This window comes from Ammospiza caudacuta, chromosome 7 (assembly GCF_027887145.1).
Source record: "Ammospiza caudacuta isolate bAmmCau1 chromosome 7, bAmmCau1.pri, whole genome shotgun sequence".
Classification (NCBI taxonomy): Eukaryota; Metazoa; Chordata; class Aves; order Passeriformes; family Passerellidae; genus Ammospiza; species Ammospiza caudacuta.
In genome coordinates this window covers 39389284-39408685 of record NC_080599.1, presented here as the reverse complement: position 1 = coordinate 39408685, position 19402 = coordinate 39389284, and the positions used below count along the sequence as shown (strand labels likewise).

The 19402-nt window shown below is 45.1% G+C and overlaps 3 protein-coding genes across 3 annotated transcripts in view; 2 read left to right on the top strand and 1 right to left on the bottom strand.

Moving 5' to 3' along the window:
- Positions 1-218: 218 nt before the first annotated feature.
- IPP (intracisternal A particle-promoted polypeptide) lies at positions 219-7344 on the top strand. The gene is made up of 8 exons (XM_058808670.1): positions 219-522; positions 606-1037; positions 1375-1530; positions 2428-2595; positions 3328-3465; positions 3781-3903; positions 4571-4791; positions 5628-7344. Exons 1-8 carry the CDS (start codon positions 219-221, stop codon positions 5850-5852), a joined length of 1767 nt encoding a protein of 588 aa, XP_058664653.1. The 3' UTR covers positions 5853-7344.
- A 697-nt stretch (positions 7345-8041) lies between these two features.
- Positions 8042-11997, bottom strand: TMEM69 (transmembrane protein 69). Its single transcript, XM_058808723.1, has 3 exons — positions 11549-11997; positions 11033-11100; positions 8042-10413 (listed from the first exon to the last, which is right to left on the bottom strand). The coding sequence occupies exons 2-3, from the start codon at positions 11075-11077 to the stop codon at positions 9694-9696; spliced, it is 765 nt and encodes a 254-aa protein (XP_058664706.1). The 5' UTR covers positions 11078-11100; positions 11549-11997; the 3' UTR covers positions 8042-9693.
- Positions 11998-12310: 313 nt separating this feature from the next.
- Positions 12311-19402, top strand: part of GPBP1L1 (GC-rich promoter binding protein 1 like 1) — a 32161-nt gene continuing 25069 nt past the window's right edge. Inside the window, exon 1 of the mRNA XM_058808254.1 lies at positions 12311-12387. The gene's annotated coding sequence lies outside the window, so the exon portion shown is untranslated. The remainder of the gene's footprint in view (positions 12388-19402) is intronic.

The following is a 19402-nucleotide window of genomic DNA, read 5'->3' as shown; positions in this document are numbered from 1 at the left end:
CGGCGCACAGAGCCCTCGGCACACACGGAACCCTCACAAAACACGGAGCCCCCACAGCGCCCTCAGCCCCGCCCGTCCCGGTGCCCGCCCCGTCCGGGCAGCGCCGCCTCAGCGGGAGCGCGCCCCTCACTTCCCCGCCGCGCACGCGCCGGGGCGGGGAGAGCGGGGCGCGTGCGCGGCGCGAGGCCGGCGCCGGGGGTGCCGGTGCCGCAGCAGCGATGGCGGCGAGTGCCGGGACGGGCAAGGGCGGCTCTGCCTCCAGCTCCGTCTCCAGTTCCGAGCGGCACGCCCGCCTCCTCCTGGCCCAGATCAACCGGCTGCGCGCCGGGCACAGCTTCTGCGACGTGCGGCTGGAGGTGGGCCCGGAGGCGTTCTCCGTGCACCGCCTGGTGCTGGCGGCCAGCAGCCCGTACTTTGCGGCGCTGTTCGCGGGCGGCATGAAGGAGTCCGGGCGGGACGTGGTGCGGATCGCGGGCGTGGAGGCGGACACCTTCCACACGCTGCTCGACTTCATCTACACAGGTGAGGGCTGGCGGCGGGGCGAGGGGCGGGTGCCCGGCGGCCGCAGGCTGGAGCGGGGCCCCGCTGTGGTTTGGTGCCCGCAGGGGTGGTGAGCATCGCGGAGCACAACGTCCAGGAGCTCATCGTCGCCGCGGACATGCTGCAGCTCACCGAGGTGGTGGAGCTTTGCTGCGAGTTCCTCAAGGGCCAGATCGACCCGCTGAACTGCATCGGCCTCTTCCAGTTCTCCGAGCAGATCGCCTGTCACGACTTGATGGAGTTCACCGAGAGCTACATCCACGCGCACTTCCTGGAGGTGCAGGGCGGGGAGGAGTTCCTGGCGCTCACCAAGGAGCAGCTCGTGAGGATCCTGCGGAGCGAGGACCTGAGCATCGAGGACGAGTACCAGGTGTTCGCGGCAGCGATGCAATGGATTCTGAAGGACGTGGGGAAAAGAAAGAAATACGTCGTGGAAGTACTGGAGCCTGTTCGGTTCCCTCTGCTACCAGCGCAAAGGCTGTTAAAATACATAGAAAGTAAGTGAAAGAAGGAATATCAGATGCATGTATGTGAGTAAACTATGTGTTGTTCAGAGGTACTGGGCTTTGATGGACTGTTCTTTACATTAATGGCATGATGAATGAAAAAATTATAGCAAACAAGCGCCAATTTTTTAAAAAATAAGCACAGCTTACTTTAAAAACATGCTTTTGAAAATTCCTTATAAAAGTAAGCAACATTGATTTGTCTGCTGTTTTTGGAAAAGTTAGTAAGTTTTCTACAACTGAATTGCTTACAATTTGTTACTTTTCACTGTGATTTTTTTTCAATTCTGCTAATTTTATTCTTATTCTGCTTATGTTACTCTTGAAGATATTCCAGATTTCAGTCTTCGAGTGGCCCTGCAAACTCTGTTGAAAGAATATTGTGAAGTCTCTAAGTCTCCCAAAGAGAACAAGGTCAGCAGTTTTCTGCAGGCTTCTAAAGGTCGTCCCCGGAGGAAAGCCAGGAAGTACCTTTATGCAGTAGGTTAGAATGTGGCTGTTTGAACCTTATAAAACAAATGAAGTAGTATCTCAGAATGCAGTACTGAAGGAGATACTCAAGGATTTTTTTAAAAATCAAAATACATAATGATACCAAATCATTGCATCATGGCTGAGTTACCATGTTAGCAGCTTTGATTAGAATTGCGCAGGAGTCCAGCATTCACATTTCTTGTCATTGTGACATGGCATTCAAAGCCCAGATTTGCTGTTCAAAAATAATTTGCTTTGGGTGGAAAACTGCAAATCAGCAGAGGATTTACCCAGGGCTCACTGCTGGAATGGTGTATACAAATTCACTGAACATTTTGTTCTGATGGCTGAAGTTTTCTCTGTGCGGGACACTTTGGTTCATATGATGGGATACTTGAAAATCCAAGTTTTCAGCAAAGCTGCAGTTTTATATTGGAAGGGAATGTGTTTGTTTCACTCTGTGGGCAGTAGCACCAGCTTGTACTGAGCTTGTATCGGTCAGTCACACACATTTGTGCCTCACTTGTTTGTTGTTCTAATACTCTATTTTTAATTCTGCAGAATTCAAAGATTATAAAGTTCTCTCTTGCCTTCTGCCTTTTATCTCATGAAAAGTTTTTACATGGCTGCCAGTATGTTATGCAGCAAAGGCTGTTGGGTGATCCTTGTATTTTACTGAAAACATGAATTCTAATGTTTTTAGTGTTGTGGCATCAGCTCAGCACAATTTCCATGACCCTCAAGGCAACCATTCTTCCTTGTATGCTGGAAAAATGAAGCTACTTGGAAAAATCCAGTTCCTTCTAAGAGTGGCTAATAGCTGTTACTGTAATGTTTTTCGTGGTTAGATATAGGAGCATGAGGGTGAAGAGGAAGCTCTTACTTGGCCTTTCCCCTTGCTTTGCAGGTGGGTACACCCGACTGCAGGGAGCACGCTGGAGTGACAGCAGAGCCCTGAGCTGTGTGGAGAGATTTGACACCTTCAGCCACTACTGGACCACGGTGTCCTCTCTGCACCAGGCCCGGAGCGGGCTGGGCGTGGCTGTGGTGGGAGGAATGGTCTATGCCATTGGAGGTAACAGCTGAAATAAGCTTGCTTTCTTACATGAATGCTAGAGAACTCATGGATGGAGACTTTCAAAATTATTCTTCCTTGATTCTCTACTGTCAATGCTCTGTGAATGCCTGTTAGGGATCCTGTACTGGCAGTTTTTACCAAGCTGCTCTTCCCTCATGGTGTAGCTATTCACGGGTTACCATATAGATGTCTACAGATATACTCAAAGATGCTGGCTATTCTGGGGGATTCATGTACCACCGCTGGTGGAACTTACAGTCTAGGAAAAGCCCATAGCACAAAAGGCAGTAGCACAGGACAGACCACTTGTGCACTGTCTGCTTGGAAAGGTTCATTATGTCTGTTTGCTCAAGGATGTGATGAGTAACTCTACCAGCCCATCACAAAAGAATGCATATGTAGACTGTTTTTGTTACCACAGAGCTCATTCTTTGGTCTTGAAAACCCAGTCAGTTGTGCTGAGGAGTAAAGTGTGCAGTACCCTGGTTGTTTACCTCTATGATGTTTTCAGCAACATTTCAGGGAACTACTGATGAAAGTGGTTCCCAGTGATGATTAATGTGTAATCATCACTATGTACAAATGAAGCTTTTGCTATGCTGGCTGTTTCACCAAAAGATAAATCTTGTATTCAAATGTTGCCTGTCCTGGAAGAAGCTGAAAATTGTTTCCATATCTGCAGTGAAAAAGATTGCATTTCTCCTGACTCTTCTTGCTTTTATTATGCAGGTGAGGACAACTCAATGATTTTTGACTGTACTGAATGTTATGATCCTGTTACAAAGCAATGGACAACCGTGGCTTCCATGAACCATCCCCGTTGTGCACTGGGAGTGTGCACATGCTATGGGGCCATCTATGCTTTGGGTAAGTTGTGGGGTTTTTCTAGGTGGAGTTAAAGTTGTTAATTCATAGAACTTGTAAAATGATCTTAAATATTACATCTTGGTGATGCAAATTCACAAACTTAAGTTTTGAAAAACATCTGTGTCCATAAATATTAACATATATACTAAATCTCTGTGGATTAGTTATCGTATAGTTATAATTTATTTTCATTGTAGGCTGACTGCATGCTGATTTCAGAATTTGTCCTGGAACAGTACACTGCATGTCTAAAAATACAGCTAATACACAACTTTGTGCCATTAAATTTCTTCCTGTGTTTGCTGTTATTTGCAGGAGGCTGGATTGGAGCAGAGATTGGCAATACAATTGAAAGATTTGATCCTGAAGAGAATAGTTGGGATGTGGTGGGAAGCATGGCTAAGCCCCGTTACTGCTTTGGGTGTTGTGAAATACAAGGTGAATATTGTTAAGTTTATATCCCTAAATAGTTGCAACAGCCATTGGATTTTGAAGCTTTATGGCTCAGTCATGAATTCTTACCTTTGTACTGAGCTGTCAGTCACACATGCTTGTGCCTTGCTTGTTTGTTGTTCTAATACTCTATTTTTAATTCTGCAGAATTCAAAGACTATACAGTTCTCTATTGTCCCCTACCTTTTATCACATGAAAAGTTTTTACATGGCTGCCAGTGTGGTTATGCAGCGAGTCTTTTTGCAGTTGATTGTTCTTTCTGATACTGCTTTTATTTCTCTTCCATATTTGGGTTTGCATATTTTTCTTTGTGACAATGTGAAGACTTGCCACAGGTTATTTTAAGACAGACATGTCTAAATACTTGACCAATAAATGTGCTGACTAAGTATTTGATCCTGGCCAGGTCAGCAGTTGCAACCTTCTGAATGAACCTTCCCCTGCACTTAATTAATTTTTGCTTTCCTCAGAGATTCTAGTGCTCAAGCCTCAAGCTGCTCATGCAAAAGCTTTATGTATTCTACTACTGAGCAAAAGGAGGATTTTCTGTCATTCTTTAACCATCTTAATGTCAGACTGACACTTGTGTTGTGACAGTAATTTTCTGTCTCCATTATGAAGCCTAAAAGAGGAGAAGCTCTGTCTCTGCAGGTTTGATTTATGTCATTGGTGGTATCAGCAGTGAAGGAGTAGAGCTGCGTTCTGTTGAAGTCTACGACCCCATCTCCAAACGCTGGTCTGAGCTTGCTCCCATGGGCACCAGAAGAGCCTATCTTGGTGTAGCTGCTCTCAACGATTGTATCTATGCTGTGGGAGGCTGGAATGAATCCCAGGATGCACTTGCTAGTGTAGAAAGATACTCATTTGAAGAGGTATGGCAGAGTCCCTCCTTTTCATAAATGTAGATTGCATCAGCTTTGTGTAAGATGCTATAGATCCTGCTTTCTTTCTCTAAAAAGAAAAAGCTGGAAATTCCATTTCCTTTTCACTACTGGCTGACTATCTTGAGTGAAACAAAGCTTCGGTGATCTCAGTGTCTGTCCTAAGTAATTGTCATGGTTTAACTATGAACGGATATACTGTAGTTTGGTAAATACTTCTTAGGGTTAAGATGAGAGGATAGATTCCCCCTCTACAAGAGAAAGCTCAATAATCTGAATAGAGAGAAAAAACTCATTGTAAAGGTAAGAGTCACCTTTTATTGCAAAATTTGAGGATCTTCTTCTGCATCAAAATGTAGTGGTGTTTCAGCACAACTAGAAGATAAAAAACTAGACTGGTATTGCTCATGTTTTTATGATGTTCTTTGGAAGCGTAGCTACTCTTAAAAGCAGAACATAATCCCATGTGCCATCTGTTTTGCTTTTCAAATTGAATCTAGTTTTCCTGTTTCCCCCACCTCAAACTGTGCCATGCTCTATTTTAGAGACTGCCTGCCTCTTGCAGTGACTGAAGAAAGGGAGGGGTGTTGTGTGCAGACAGTATGGGATCTGCTCTTTAGAGATTACCACAATTTGGACCCCTTGTGAAAGTGTTGTCATTCCTGTCTTGGTAATCTTCTGGATACTGTACACATACCACATGTAAACCTGTGAAGTTATAAACAGTATTCTTTGTATATGTTTCAGTCTTTAAGCTTTAAAAGTTACTTTAGCAGAATCAGGGCTTGCCTTAAAGCTATTTCTTCATCTTTCACCTTTTTTTTTAGGAAAAGTGGGTTGAAGTTGCATCGATGAAGATCCCAAGAGCTGGTGTTTGTGTTGTGGCTGTGAATGGACTTCTCTATGCCTCAGGAGGCAGAGCTCCCAGTCCTGATTTTGCTGCTCCAGTAACCTCTGACTCTGTTGAAGTTTATAACCCTCACATGGACAGCTGGACTGAAATTGCCAACATGATCACCAGCCGCTGCGAAGGAGGAGTAGCTGTGCTGTGAAACACAAAGAACAAAACTCATTCAAGGAATGAGTCAATTATGTCTCCTCAGATTTCCTGTTTCATTGGCCAGAAACCTCTTTTAACACAGGAGCTTCAGTGGAGAATTAGATCAGAGGGATTTTCCTGAGCAAAAGGAAAAGCCCTTCAAAGTAAATTGGCTTATCCAGTGTCTGTCTCAGGAAGTATTCTGTTAAGAGTAGGAATGCCTCTTAGAACTGGATTAAGCTCACTGAAATAAATGGTGAATTTGCCCTGTAAAAATCTGAAGAAATAATTGCAACACATTAAGAGACATTAATCAGGTTATTACTGAGCTGGCACATTAGCCAGACTTGCAGTCTGGAAGTGAGTTACTGTCAACAGCAAGGAGTTACCTGTAGGTAACATCAGATGGGTGATTTGGATGGCATTAGTTCTTTTTCTGGCAGAAAACAAGGAAGAGAAGATAACACCCAGAAAAGACTTGGTGCCTCTACTTATGACCTTGATGCATTTAAGCCTCTTTTCTGTTGCTGGACATGGTGGGCATTAAACATGAATTGAATCTTTACTTTCTGGCCACTCCACAAATTTGAATGGTGAGTGGATGAGAATTTCCTTTTCTGGAAGGTTGTCCTCACAGTTCTAACAATGCCATTCCCCTTCAGTGCTGGCTTTTCCTCGCAGTGGTGTCCGTGGTGTCAGTAGAGCTCCTTTTTGTGTAAGCTCTGGTGAATTTTAAATGCAAATGCATTAGATTGGCTGCTCTGTTCAGGACTGCTCTTAGGATAAAAACACAGGGAAAGGCTTTTGCCCCCATATTTTTTCCCCATAGTCAAATGTGGTTTTGCCCTGTGTGACACATGCTGAGACTTGGCATTGAATACTTGCTGTTCTACAAGACACATTCCTTCACCTTCACTGCATCTTGTATCCTGCCTCATCCAAATTTGAGCCAATGGGGTTTTCTGTGCTAGAATTAGCTGCATTTAGTATTGAACTGATGATATCAGTGTGCTCTTAAGGAGTTTGTATTTAGCTCAGACACACTTAGTAAAACAATACTACAAAGAGTTTGGAGTTATTTCTAGATTCAAGTTGTTTTTTGCACACTGGCTGCATTTTCAGCACAGCTGTGGATGATTTGGATGGAGTCTGAAGTGAAGCTGCTTGAATTTTGATAGACAGTGTTATTCTGGATCACCAAACCACAACTGGAATGCCACAAAACAGGAAGCCTGGCACTGTGTAGACAAAGGAGCTTTCATTCTGCTTAGGTCAATATCCCCTGTGTAAAATTAACAAATTATTACATGATAAATCCTCCAAGGTGAGTGTTGCAGGTACCTTAATAATCAAGGTCCTAAAATCTAACATAGAGTTGGGCTAGAAACATGCTAGATGATGGAGAGTCTGATTGTTCCATAATCTTGTGTGTGCTTTTACTTCAAAGAATTTCTTATGTGTCTGAATTAATGGTTTGATCTTGTTTAAACTGTTTTTCATAATAAAATGTGTTTTCAGAACTGACTGGAATGCTCTTGAATAGGTTGCTTTCATAACTTAGTAAGCTGTATTATGCCACTTTCATATAATAGGTCATTTTTTCTTTTTACTGGAAGTCATATTTCCCAGTAGAACACTAGGTAAAGATTGGTTATAAATTTTGACTATTTGAGTGGTGGAAGTAACACACTTCTGCAGTAAAATACTCATGTATTTTTCTTCTCAGTATAAAATCATTCAAACTTCTTGGGAGTCTGTCTTGCCATCTCTGTTCAGCCCTCTGTGGGCTGATGTGTAATTTCATCACCTGTGGGATGAAATTACAGGTAATATTTCTTAGTCTTTCTTCTTTATATTTCAGGATCCCTCTTGGAACTGTTTGAGAAACACTACCTTAGCTGTATTTTATTTGTTTGGGAACTACAGGTTTACCTCTCATCCCTACCTGTAAACTTCCTGGTTTAACGGAGCTTGAGGGAATCTGCAGTAGTCTGAAGTTACCTTCTGCAGGTTTTGTAACTGATTCTGTCATGTTTGAATGAAACTTTGAAGCTGGTTCATTATGGTCTCTGATCCTCAGCCCATCTTTTACCTAATCAAGACAAAGACAGGACTCTTCTCTGGACCCATCTTAAAAGATGCTATGTCTAAGTAAGAAGGAATAGAAAAACCATTTTCATTCACAAACTCAATTTTATTTCCTTTATGTTGAAAAAGCTCTGAAATATTTTGTTTAATAGGGTACTTTCATGATTCAGCATAGAGCAATTGATACCCATAATTGCCTAATATGTTCTTTAACATAAAAATGTTAACAGATTGCAAAAGGGAGAGGCTGATCTACAGAGCTGCTGTTTCAGCAACATCATACAAGATGGTTCATTTCCAGGACAGGCAGGTTTCTTAAACAACTGTTCTTTGCAGAATGAACAGGTAACAAATTTTAAGGGACAACATGTGCTTCATTTGGTGTATAACAACAATGAAGATCAGTGCTTTAACAGAACTATGAAGATTATCTGGTCCTAAGACCACATGTGGATATCATTTTCAGCTTTCTTCCTGCATCTTACACTGTGCTTAAATACTTCTGATAAAAAGCTTACAAGAAGTATGCCCACATCCCATTTCTTGAGGTAGTGGACACAAAGAAGAAAATTCATGTGACTTAGGTTGTATCTTCCACTAAATGATGTGCTAGGAAGAATCCAGTACAGAGAGCAGATGCTTCTGCAGTGGTTTCAGTAATAAACCCATCGTGGAGGGTTTGCAGGCTGCCTACAAGCCCATTGGCACCTGTCCAAATGTACATTCTTAGGAGGGAGAAGCTACTTTCAATCCCATTATCTGATCCCTTAGTGCCAGCACTTGAGTCCTTGTGTCACAGCATAAGTTAACAGTCCTCTAATTTAGGAGTATGGCAGATCTTTATGGCTGTGTTGCACACAGCTTCCTTTGCCAGGCAGCCCTAAATCCAAACAAAACTAGGAAGAGATGGCCCAAATAACTTTTTTAATTTCAGTAAGCCTGAGCAGGAATTTGGCCTTCCTTCTCCTGTGGCACCTTGTCAGCCACACAAAGCTTCCTCTTCAGCTTTTCCCCACTCCAGCACAGCAGCTGAATGACACATTTCAGGTGAGTGCTGACCTTGGCATCCCACTGCAAACAAACCTCACCTGTCCTTTCTTACCTGACATCACACTGAGCACTCCCTCACACAGCATCCCTGGAAGAGTCCAGGCTGGATGGGGCTTTGAGCAACCTGATCTCGTGGAAGGTGTCCCTGGGTACAGCAGGGGATGGGAATGAGATGATTTTTCAGGCCCCTTCTGACCCAAACCACTCTGTGATCCTGTGATTTTGAGCACCTCCTCTGAAAATAGGAGTGAAATAGGAGTCTTGTTTCACAACACAGCAACTGAGTAGAATGTGCTTCTGCATCATTCTCTGCTACTTGTTTAAACACCAAACTAGAACTGCTTTCACCTTGTTCATGTTGTTTTCCCCACCTCAGAACATGATCACACATTACAGTCAAACCAGATGCTTTCATAGTTCAGCACAGAGCAATTCATACCCATGTCATTTTGAATCTCCATTCTAAATTCCTAGAGCAGCAACATCTCGTTCAGGAATGATTCTTGTTCTACAGATAAGGACAGACTCGTGCTTGCCTTGGAAGTAATTGCTATTTACAATACTTGCCTCCTGAACTAGCTTACAAATCAGTTGGAAAATCATTTTGCTTCAAGAATCAGCATCTTGATCCCTGCCATCACACCACAGTCTTTATTTCTCCTGGAACTCCATACAAATACTTTATTAGCAGATAATAGCTTTTCCTTACAGATTTATTAATTTATGTTCTGCTGTTTTTTTCTGTCATCACTTTGCTCCCCTTCTAAGAAAGCTTCCAGTGCTACAGTGGCCAACAGGGATGATATCATCACCACTGTTCCAAATACCCTCAGTACCTTGAACCACCTGGGGTAAGTAGGAAGAAGGGAAATGTCATAATGCAGTGCTATCCCTAAGGCCACCGTGAGCATCAGTGCTCCCTGAGTGACATCTTTGAAAAGCAAGGCTTGGCAGGCAAGCAGAGCAGGAACTGTGCCATTGGCCAGGTTCAGCCAGTCTGGCTTGGCTGGGCTGTTCTCTGGGAGGGCAAAGCCCCACCTCATGCCCCCCAGGAAGGAGGCAGTGGCAGCTCCATAGGTGACCTGAGCAAAGGCCAGCTCTGGGCAGTAGGAGCCCTGTGAGGCCATGGCCAGTGGCACAGCCACAAAGGGAATCAGCCCTCCCAGGCTCAGGTAAAGGACTGGCTTGGGACAATCCTTCAGTGACTCTGGGCTCTCCTGTGATTGTGCCTCAGGTTCTGCAGGGGTTTCCTTCTTGGAGACGGGCAGAGAGGAGTGGAAAGGCCGGAGCTGGGCTGTGTGAGCTGCTGCTGGCTGGAGGCTCAGCGGTGTGCAGAGAGGCCGTGCATCCCTCTGCAGCTGCAGGAGGGCCAAGGAGGAGCAGCTTGTCTCGTTCCTGCCATGGAGCAGCATGCTGGCACCAGGTAACTTCTGCAGCTGCAAGCACAAAACTTGTTCTCAACAGTGCAGGTTTACAGACGTGCAGGTACCTAAACGACCTGAATATTGCACCAAGTGTTTTTCCAGCTCGGGTCACACCACAGCTGCCTTTGCTTTTGAATTTCAAGTGGTTTTAACCAAACTAATGAAGGCACCCAATGCAGCTGATGAAGAGCAACTGGGCTCTCCAGAGTGCACAAGCAAAGCTTACTCAGTGCCCACCTATCCCTCCCCACACATTCTCTAGGCACTTTGAAGATCTATCAGTCCTTTTCAGAGTAAAATATAAAGTAGTTTCCTATAGAAGCAGGATAAGGTCACCCCAGAAATCAGCTACTGTCCCCTCACTACTCCACCAAGAAGTCATAGGAAAAAAAGACATTGAGGCAATAAATCTCAAAAAGCTATTCTAAATCTGAGCTAAATCTCAAAAAGCAAAGTTATTTTATAAAAGAAATAGCTTTGCCTAAAAGTGCTGTAGAAACGATGAACTATTCCAGAAAAGCTGAGTTATACACTCCAACTTGGAAGCCACCTTTTGTTCCAAAGCTGCAGTCCTATCTTTTGCTATTTTACTTTTAAATAAAATCAGCAAAAAAAGCCTTCAGTAACTTACTTTGAAAGGTGTCTTGAAGCAGCATCGTTGTATGAGAGGAAACATGTTTGTTTTATTTTCCCAATGCCCTAAAACAGACAAATTCAGAAGAAGGTTTGAAACCAATGAATCACTGAGTTGGTCTGATAGTCAAAGTTCAGTCACAGTCTACACTTATCAAATGCAAGAGTCTTACAGGTGTATATTTAAAGAGATATGTGTATATATATTACATATCTATTCCATCAGTATTTGCCCACTGCAGAATACTTCGTTTCAAGCAGCTCTATGAACTGAAATTCTAAAGTTGAATTAACTGTTGCAAGAACAATTTCTAGTTTAAAAACTGAGCATCACGGAACAGACGTTGACTTCCCGCTCATGGATCATTCCCTCTTCAACGGATAAATGGCTTCACAAAGCTTATAAAGCAGCATTTCCTCAAGCACGGGAAAAGCGACCATTAATAAAAAAAGGAGCAGAAAAGCCACCCCATGCAAGCTGCGGGTGAGCTCCCTGCCGGGGTACCACACTCACCGGGGGAACGTGGGCGGCTCGCCCTGGATTTGACTCCACAGTTCCCGGTCCTGCTGCGCCGGGACAGCAAGGCAGCCCCGGCAGCCAAACTGCCCCGCCGGAGGGCGAAGGGAGCGGAGAATATATGGATCTTCCAGAGGGAGGAGGGGCCGCCCTGCCCACCGGGACCGGGCAGGACTCACCGGGCGCTGCCACCGCCCCGGACCCGCCAGCTGTGGTGCCTTCCGGTGCTCCCATAGGCGCTCCGACGGCGCCCGGTGCTGAGCGCTACCGGTCCGGGCGGGAACGGGCGCGGCCCATCGGGTTCGTCCGGGTCCCGGAAGGCCCACCGAGCCGATACCGGGGGCAGCAGTGCCGGTCACTCTCAGCCCGAGGGCCGCGGTCGGTCTGGCAGAGGAGCGACACGCTCCTCTCCTACCCGTAGGACAGAACGTCTCCTGGGGAGCAGTGAGGCCATTTCTGCTTTCTGGCTTCCGGCATCATCTCATCGGGCAAGCCTTTCACAGGTGGACTACAAATCCCAGCCCGCCCTGCGGCGCGCCGCTCGCCGATCCTCACGGCGGCCATGGCCGGTAGTCTTCTGGGACTCGTAGTCTGCGGCTGCTTCCGACAGGCGGTGACGGGGGCGGTGCGCGCCGCCGCCTCTGATTGGTGGGGCGGGAGGCGCGGGGGCCGGGGCGGGGGCAGGGGGGGCGTGTTCCTTCCGCGTGCTCGGCCCCGCCCCGCACGCGCGTGGGCCCCGCCCCCTCCGGCCCCCGGCCGGGCAGGGCTGGGCGGCCATTTTGGGCAGAGCTTTGTTATGGTTGTGGGGCCGCCGGAGCCGCGCCAGGGCCCGCCCGGTGAGTGCGGCCCCCGCGCCGCCCCCTCCGCGCCCCCAGCGCCCCCCGCACCCTCCGCGTCTTCACCCGGCCCCTGCCGCCCCCAGGCCCGCCCCGCCGCCCCCCGCGGCACCGCGGGCTCGGTGCGGCCCGGGAGCGGCCTCCCGCCAGGCCGGCCCCCCCCCCCCCTCCCCCCCCGCGCTCGGTCCCGCGGCCGCGGCGCCTCCGGGGGGGACAGCGCGAGGTCCCCGCGGGCAGGGCCGGGCCGGGGTGGGCGGCGGGGCCGGGGCTCTGCGGGTTATTGTTTCCTGTTCAGCCGGGAAGTTCGTAGCGCTGACACTGCCGGAGCTGAGCTCCTGTCATGGGGCCGTCCGTGAGCGGGGTGGGGGGGGCGGGCCGGGGCGGCGGGTGAGTGCCGGGGGCCGGGCAGGGGCGACCCCGCTGTCGGCTGGAAACGAAAGCGGGCGGCGCGGCCGTTCCCCTTGGGCTCCTCCCGGGCCGCGCTTCCCGGCTGCCCCCGGCGGGAAGGGGCGGTCGGCGGCCGGCAGTGACACGTGGGCTGCGGGCAGCCGGGGCTCGGCTCGCCGTGCCCGCTGCCAGCGGCGCTGGGAAACTTGTCAGGTGCCGCTCGGTGCCTGCTCGCAGGCAAACGGCGCCCGGGCCGAGCGGGGGGCGGCTCTTTCGGGCGTCAAAGTTATTTCCGTGTGTCCGGTGTGTTTGATGCCCTGTTGGCCTGAGGTCTTGTGTGGTTTGACTTCAAGGGCTGGGGCTGGACTTGCTCAGAACGCGCCTGGCGTTTCCAGTATCCATTTCAGACTTTGAATTCAGTTCGGTTTAGTAACGAGCTGGTTTGGAACGATTTTAGAGCAGTCAGTAGGTGTCTGCACAAGTTATGAGTTTTTAAACAGCTTTAGAGGAACAGTAGCTATTTAAATTCTTACAAGTAATGGTGGAATGGTTTAAGAGTGTTGCTTAAAGATCTTTTTATATTAACATGACCAGGTAGGTCAGGCTGCCTTTCCCCGCCCCCGAGCTGTGAGTGACACAAGCGTTAGTAATGTTGATAATACTCTGAAACGTTGCAAGTGCCTGAGCAAAGTGTGGAAATAGCAAAGAGGGGGAATGGAGATAACAGCTGAGATAATTGGAGCGCCATCAAAGCTGAGTTTACTGTAGAGTTGACATTGCTTCTATAAAAATGTTAGGTGGTTATGAAAAAAGCTTATGCAAATGTTAGTTCATGAATGGAGATGGCTGGTATTTCAGTGAAAGGTTCCCCTTAAAGCTTATCCATTTGGAGACTGGTATCTGAACCTTCCAGTTTCTGACTCAGGAGGGAAAACAGGTGTAGAGCAGTGGTAGGAACAAATAAAATTCCCAAATTCTTCAAGCAGCTTTTCCTCTCACACTCTTTCACTTCATTTCTGGAGGAAAGTCCCTTTAAGAAGAACTTATTAAAAGTTTTGTATTTGGAATAGAAAGGCTTCAGGTGGTACTTCCTTATGATGTTAGGGTTTTTTTTACAGCTGTCTGTAGGGAAGTGCTGCAGCCCTCTGCATTTTATATTCATCTGGTTTATAGCCTTAATCCTATATGACACAGAAGTTTCCATTGCAGATATCATACAAGGACCTAAAGTGAAAATATGCAGGGAACAGATGGCATTTTAAAAAAACCACAAATCCTGTTTTTTCTGCAGTGTCTCAGAAATATGAGGAGCAGAATGCAGATGTGAAGTACAACAAATCAAATGGAAGTGCATACTTTCTGAGTCTTAGGAAAAAATCTCTACTTTAAGAATATTTACAGGGTATGGTCGCCTTGTCTCACATATATGACTGCTGCATGGTGTTACTGAATCTTGACATTCCTGTTTTAAATTAGGAAATTAAGTCACTACAGGAAAAATAATATTCACTAGCATTTTCATTAAATGGAAACAGTGTTTCAGGAGTTATGGGATCCTTATTTTAATACAGAAAAATGCTGTGGTTAGATCTGTGAATTTCTTCAGGAGTGTGGGATGTCAGATAATGTCGTTCTTGCCTTTACAAAGTGAAGAAAAACTATTGGCTCAGGAGTTCAAGTTACCTTTTTCCCCCCCAGTGTTAGGAGTTGTTTGAAGTTAGTTGTGTAACTGCTGAATTGACTTAGCTGTGAAGTGTACTCCAGGGTGTGCTTTGTTTGTTTGTCTGTAGGAAGAGATTTGGGAAAGGGCTGGCTCTGTTCAGTAGAGCTGAAGCTTTAGAGCACCTCTCTCCTGTGGAGTGCTGGCTGTGCTTGCAGGGACAGAGCTTTTCCTCACAGCTCCACAGAAACCAGGGGGGACTGTTGCTCTGGCTTATCCAGGGACAGGTCATACTCACTGGATTCTGCACTTGATGAGGTAGTGTGTGTACCAGGAAGTTTGGCTGGGATTTTGAAGTTTTGTGTTAATTTATTTGTAGAGGCAGGAGGGGTTCAGTTTTGGTTCTGCAAATTCAGCAATGTAAGCAGACATTTTACTGCCACTTACGTAGTGACCAGGATACCAACTAAATCATGTGTGCCTTTTGTTTCAGCAAGAGGAATTGAAGTCCATGTTCTCTTTGCTGGTCAGATTTGATGAAAAGCAGTGAAGTTGGCAGAAACACGGTCCTGCTCAGAGTACTTCATGAAAGCCAGGATGTTGTTTAATTTGTGTACTGTAACTTTATATGTTCCTGTGAAAATGTGCCAAACTTTAATGAGTTACTGTAGGGTCAGAAGATAAATCTTTGGTTTTGGGAGTGGATTTAGGTAGAGATTGATAGTGGCCAAGTGTCCACTGCCCTGTGCAAACACTGGGCAGATCTAGAAGCTCTAGGTTAGACAGGGCTGTGAGCGTGCCAGTAGGCAGGGAGGAAAACATTTTGGCTTAATTGATCATACATATTAGTGATCAGGCTGTCTCACTCCAAACTGGAAATTCTTGCTTGAACTGTGCAACTCCTTCTCTAGCTGGTCTTTAAAAGTCAGGAGAAGAATTTTCACACTTGATACTACTTACACCTTTCTATTATTAAACAGCAAACAGTTTTACAAAGTGTTGGTATATGCAGTTCTATAATATGACTAATCTGAAATAGTTGCACTTCCAAGGTCTGGCTTAACAAAAATGCTTTGAATCAGTGCAGCCAAACATGACTGAGGTTTTCTGCAATAAATGATGCTCAAAAAGAAATATTTTACAGCATGTGACCTTGTGCCTCAGGGACTGTTGTACATTAGGGAGTTCGCCAGGAGCAACTGAAGTTCTAGGACTTAGAGACATTCTAGCAAAAATGCCAGTGTTGATTTGTTTTCTCCTTGAATCTTGTGATCATTTCCAGTTCAGTGTTTTGCATAGATTTATCCTCCACACTGGAAGGAGGATCACAGCTCAGTGGTGTGGTGTTAGTGGCACTTGATAAGGAAGTATGTGTATAATGTTGTCTAGATGTCCTTGGTTTTAAGAATCCTTTTTTTCAATACAGGAAGAAATGAGACATTTTAATTGAAGTTTGATTTTTGGTGTCTCTTCTAGGTTCTGGATATCTGTGTAGCCCCCTCCCCATAGCCTATTTGCAACACAGAGAGTCTGTGGCAGTGAGTGACACTCTCTTGGAATTTTGTCATCTTCAGTTTGTGATGAACAATTGACTTGTAAATAAAGGACTGAGTCTGCCAGGGAGGTGCATGGTATTATTGTGGGCACAGAAATGATTGGTATTCACAAAGTTGCTGGTGAAGGTGTATGGGTAAGATTACAACAGGGCTCCAGCCTTTCAGCAGAGAGGAGTGTTTTGCCATTGTGTTACAATGAGTCATCCATCATCAAGGGATTAATCAGGACTCACGTGAGATGATCTGAAAAGACCTTTGATGTTAATCTTAAAAAAACTCAGCAAGGATCCCTCATCCTGAAAATACTGAATGTGTTATGGTCTTGACTGTTAGTTTGGAGAAACTGTCTTTCCTCTACTTTGAACTCCAGTTAAAAGTAGAGAAATGGGTTAATGATAACTTCAATGTCTTCAGGCTGACTGGGCCTTCTGGAATGTGTCCTCTGGTGTTTAGGGAGCTGATAGCCCATGGGGGTGGGAAAAGTTCCAGAATGCTGAAGAGTTGTGGAGCTTTTTCCCTCTCAACATCTAGAAAAAAGGCAAGACTTGGGTATGTCCAAGGGAAGAGTGTTGACACCAGGGAGTCTGTCCTGTATCATGTACTTTTTGGTGGTTTCACTTCCCTGTATTGCAATAATGTTCTTACTGGACACACAGATAATGTGATCCCAACAAATTCAATAAAATGGTCTGGAAACAATAGCTTTGGATTCAGCCATTTTGGTGTAGATGGGTTCAAATTACTGTGTTTTGGTATATTGCCTACACAGACAAGTAGCAGCTGGTAGGGAAGCAGTTCTGTGGGGGAGTATCCTGGGGGTTGTAATGGTTCCTAAATTATCATGACTCAGCATCATCACTGTCATGAAAATTCATTTGTCATACTGGAACATACAGAAGCATTTTAAATAAGGCAGTGAAGCAGTTTCTCCATTCTGCTGAGGAGGGGCAGGTCTTCAGCAGGAGCTATCTTGTTCAGTTTGGAATAATGTGATATTTGAGAAAGTTATGGCTGTGTAACAAGATTTGTAAAGAAAACAATGAAGTCTGAAAGAGAGAAACCATAATTAAGGTTTGGGGAAAAATGGATTGATTAACTCTTCAGTGGTTTTATACATCAAGTTTCATCAGACATAAGCAGGTGATATATAAAGAAGCAGCTTAAAAAAAGTTACCTGCAGGTGTAACTAGGAAGCAGCTCCAACATCCTGTCACTGCCTGTGAGCTGTCACACTTGGTAGGTGGGTCGTGTCAGTTTTTTCATCATTGATGCTTTGAACTTGAAAGCTTGATCTTTGCCAGTGAAATTTGACTGGTTGAGGGTGGGTTGTTTGTTTGGTTGTGTTTTTTTTAAAAAAGCATGGCTATATTTGATCCCAGAATATGATAGTAGATCCTTTTTCTGCTGCCAAACAGTGCTGGGATGCAGGGTGGTCTGTGGGACTTCCCCCAACAAAAAAGGCTAAAGTTGCCTTTCAGTCAGGGAATACTGAAGTTTTGGTCTGAAGAAAATATTTCTTAAAAGGTATCTGTAAGGAGAGTTTAGTCAGTTTTCCACATCCATCATGAATAAAACAAGCAGTTCTGAGGTGAAATTGCAGCAGAATATGTTCAGGTGAGGCATTAGATGCAGGGATAGGCTTTCAAGCTATAGGAATAACCAAAAGAGATTGTAGGGATACCCTGGAGAATGCTGTGTGCTAATCTGGTTTCATTTACACCTTCCAAAAAAATATCCCAGTTGGGGTACATATAGCTGCATAATGAATTCCAGTCTGCTGATAACAAATTGTTTCTCTGATACTTCATGAGTCATTTAGAGGCATTAATTTTTGGACCTCTGCAGGCTGAAGATGACTGTATAAATTGGTGAATGGAGCTTTGCTTAGTTGACTTTCAAAGATATCTGATGGATGAGGGTAGAGCTGAATTCTTTTAAATCTCTGGAGAAGATCCTTAACCATGCAATGTATGAAGATTTTTCCCCCCAAGATGTTTTGCTTGTATTCCCTCATTTATTGTAGGGCACTAGGATAGAAGGATGGCTGTTTTAGTCTTGGCCTGCATAGATTACCTGGAGAAGCACAGCACAATAATTCTCTTCAAGATCTAAAGGCAAAGCCCAAACCAGCTGGACAGCATTTTGTCCATAGCTCCTTGCTTTATTTTAACTCAGTTTCATGGACTGGATCATAGAGAGAACTGCAGGAAAACACTGTGAAGGTGCAAAGAGGATGTATGTCCCAGCTGCAGCAAATCATTAGATCACAGGACTAGAGATCACTTTTTCCCCCCTTTTTTTTTTTTAAAGCCAATACCAAACTAGTGGAATATATATTATTTTTGCAATTTATCTTTTATGTATATGAGTTGTTTTAAACTTAATTGTGTTCAGTGACTTTTCTGCATTGATGTTTGTAAGTACTTTCTCAATCAGAGAAAGTGCTGAAAATGTTAAACCAGTGAAATAAAAACCATTGCAGACAATGTAAACTTTACAAACTGTAGTTCAGGTGTTGTACACATGCTGAAAAGTGCTGAGTGAACATGTCTTTGTCATGTCCTAGTTACAGACAAATAAAAGTGGAGTTTGATCATATTGTCCTGGTCTTGATGTACAAGGGTTTGGAAATAGTCCAGATGCAGGGAGGGACAGAGGGATGAGCTGTCCCTCAGTCCTGGCAGGTTGTCAGGGTACTTTAGGGGAAGTACCTGGAACTGGAATGCACCTCCCTTCCCAGTTTGTAGTACTGGTCTTGTAGGACCAGGCAGTGGTATTGAGGGGAAGAATTAGTCCAGTGCTGGTTAGGAGAATGGTCTCTTATTTCTGAATGTCCTCTGTTTTGTTGACTTTCAATTCTTCTTCCTCTTTGCAAATGACATGCCTTCTACTTGCTTATCCTTCATCTGGAATGCAGATCTGTACTTCCCTCTACTTGATTTGTAGTCGCTCTTGCCTTGACACAAATATTTGATAAATAGTCTGGTTGCATTTGAAGCTCTTTTCCATAGGAAATGTGTTTTTTCTCCACTCCAAGCAGAATATATTTAAATGTAAATGTGCTATAGTAGCAATAATAACCCTGGTAAAATACTGATTTATAAAGTACCCTTAGTGGGAAATACCCATCCCATTTTTTTTTAAGGTACTGGAGAACTACTTACTTAACTTCTGCTTAGCCTCCATGCACATTTCTGGAAGACAGGTAGGCAGGATGTATGTAGCATCCAGAGGGGATAAGCCAGTAATTACATATTTGCAATTCTTTCCTGATGATGGAGAACATGATCCTGGTGTGTGCTGCTGTGCAGAACTGACTTTGTTCCTTAAGGCTTTGGGCAGACTGCACAGATGGGCTCTTCACTGCCCTCTCACTCATTCTGTCATGAGGCTTTGGGGACAAGAGTGGGAC

Excerpts from the sequence above, each read along its gene's own strand:
- IPP (XM_058808670.1), top strand. The coding sequence starts at position 219 with ATGGCGGCGAGTGCCGGGACGGGCAAGGGCGGCTCTGCCTCCAGCTCC. Across the intron at positions 2,596-3,327 it reads AATGGTCTATGCCATTGGAG|GTGAGGACAACTCAATGATT; the intron begins GTAACAGCTGAA and ends TTTATTATGCAG. Across the intron at positions 3,466-3,780 it reads TGGGGCCATCTATGCTTTGG|GAGGCTGGATTGGAGCAGAG; the intron begins GTAAGTTGTGGG and ends TGTTATTTGCAG.
- TMEM69 (XM_058808723.1), bottom strand. The coding sequence starts at position 11,077 with ATGTTTCCTCTCATACAACGATGCTGCTTCAAGACACCTTTCAAA. Across the intron at positions 10,414-11,032 it reads GCTTCAAGACACCTTTCAAA|CTGCAGAAGTTACCTGGTGC; the intron begins GTAAGTTACTGA and ends TTGTGCTTGCAG.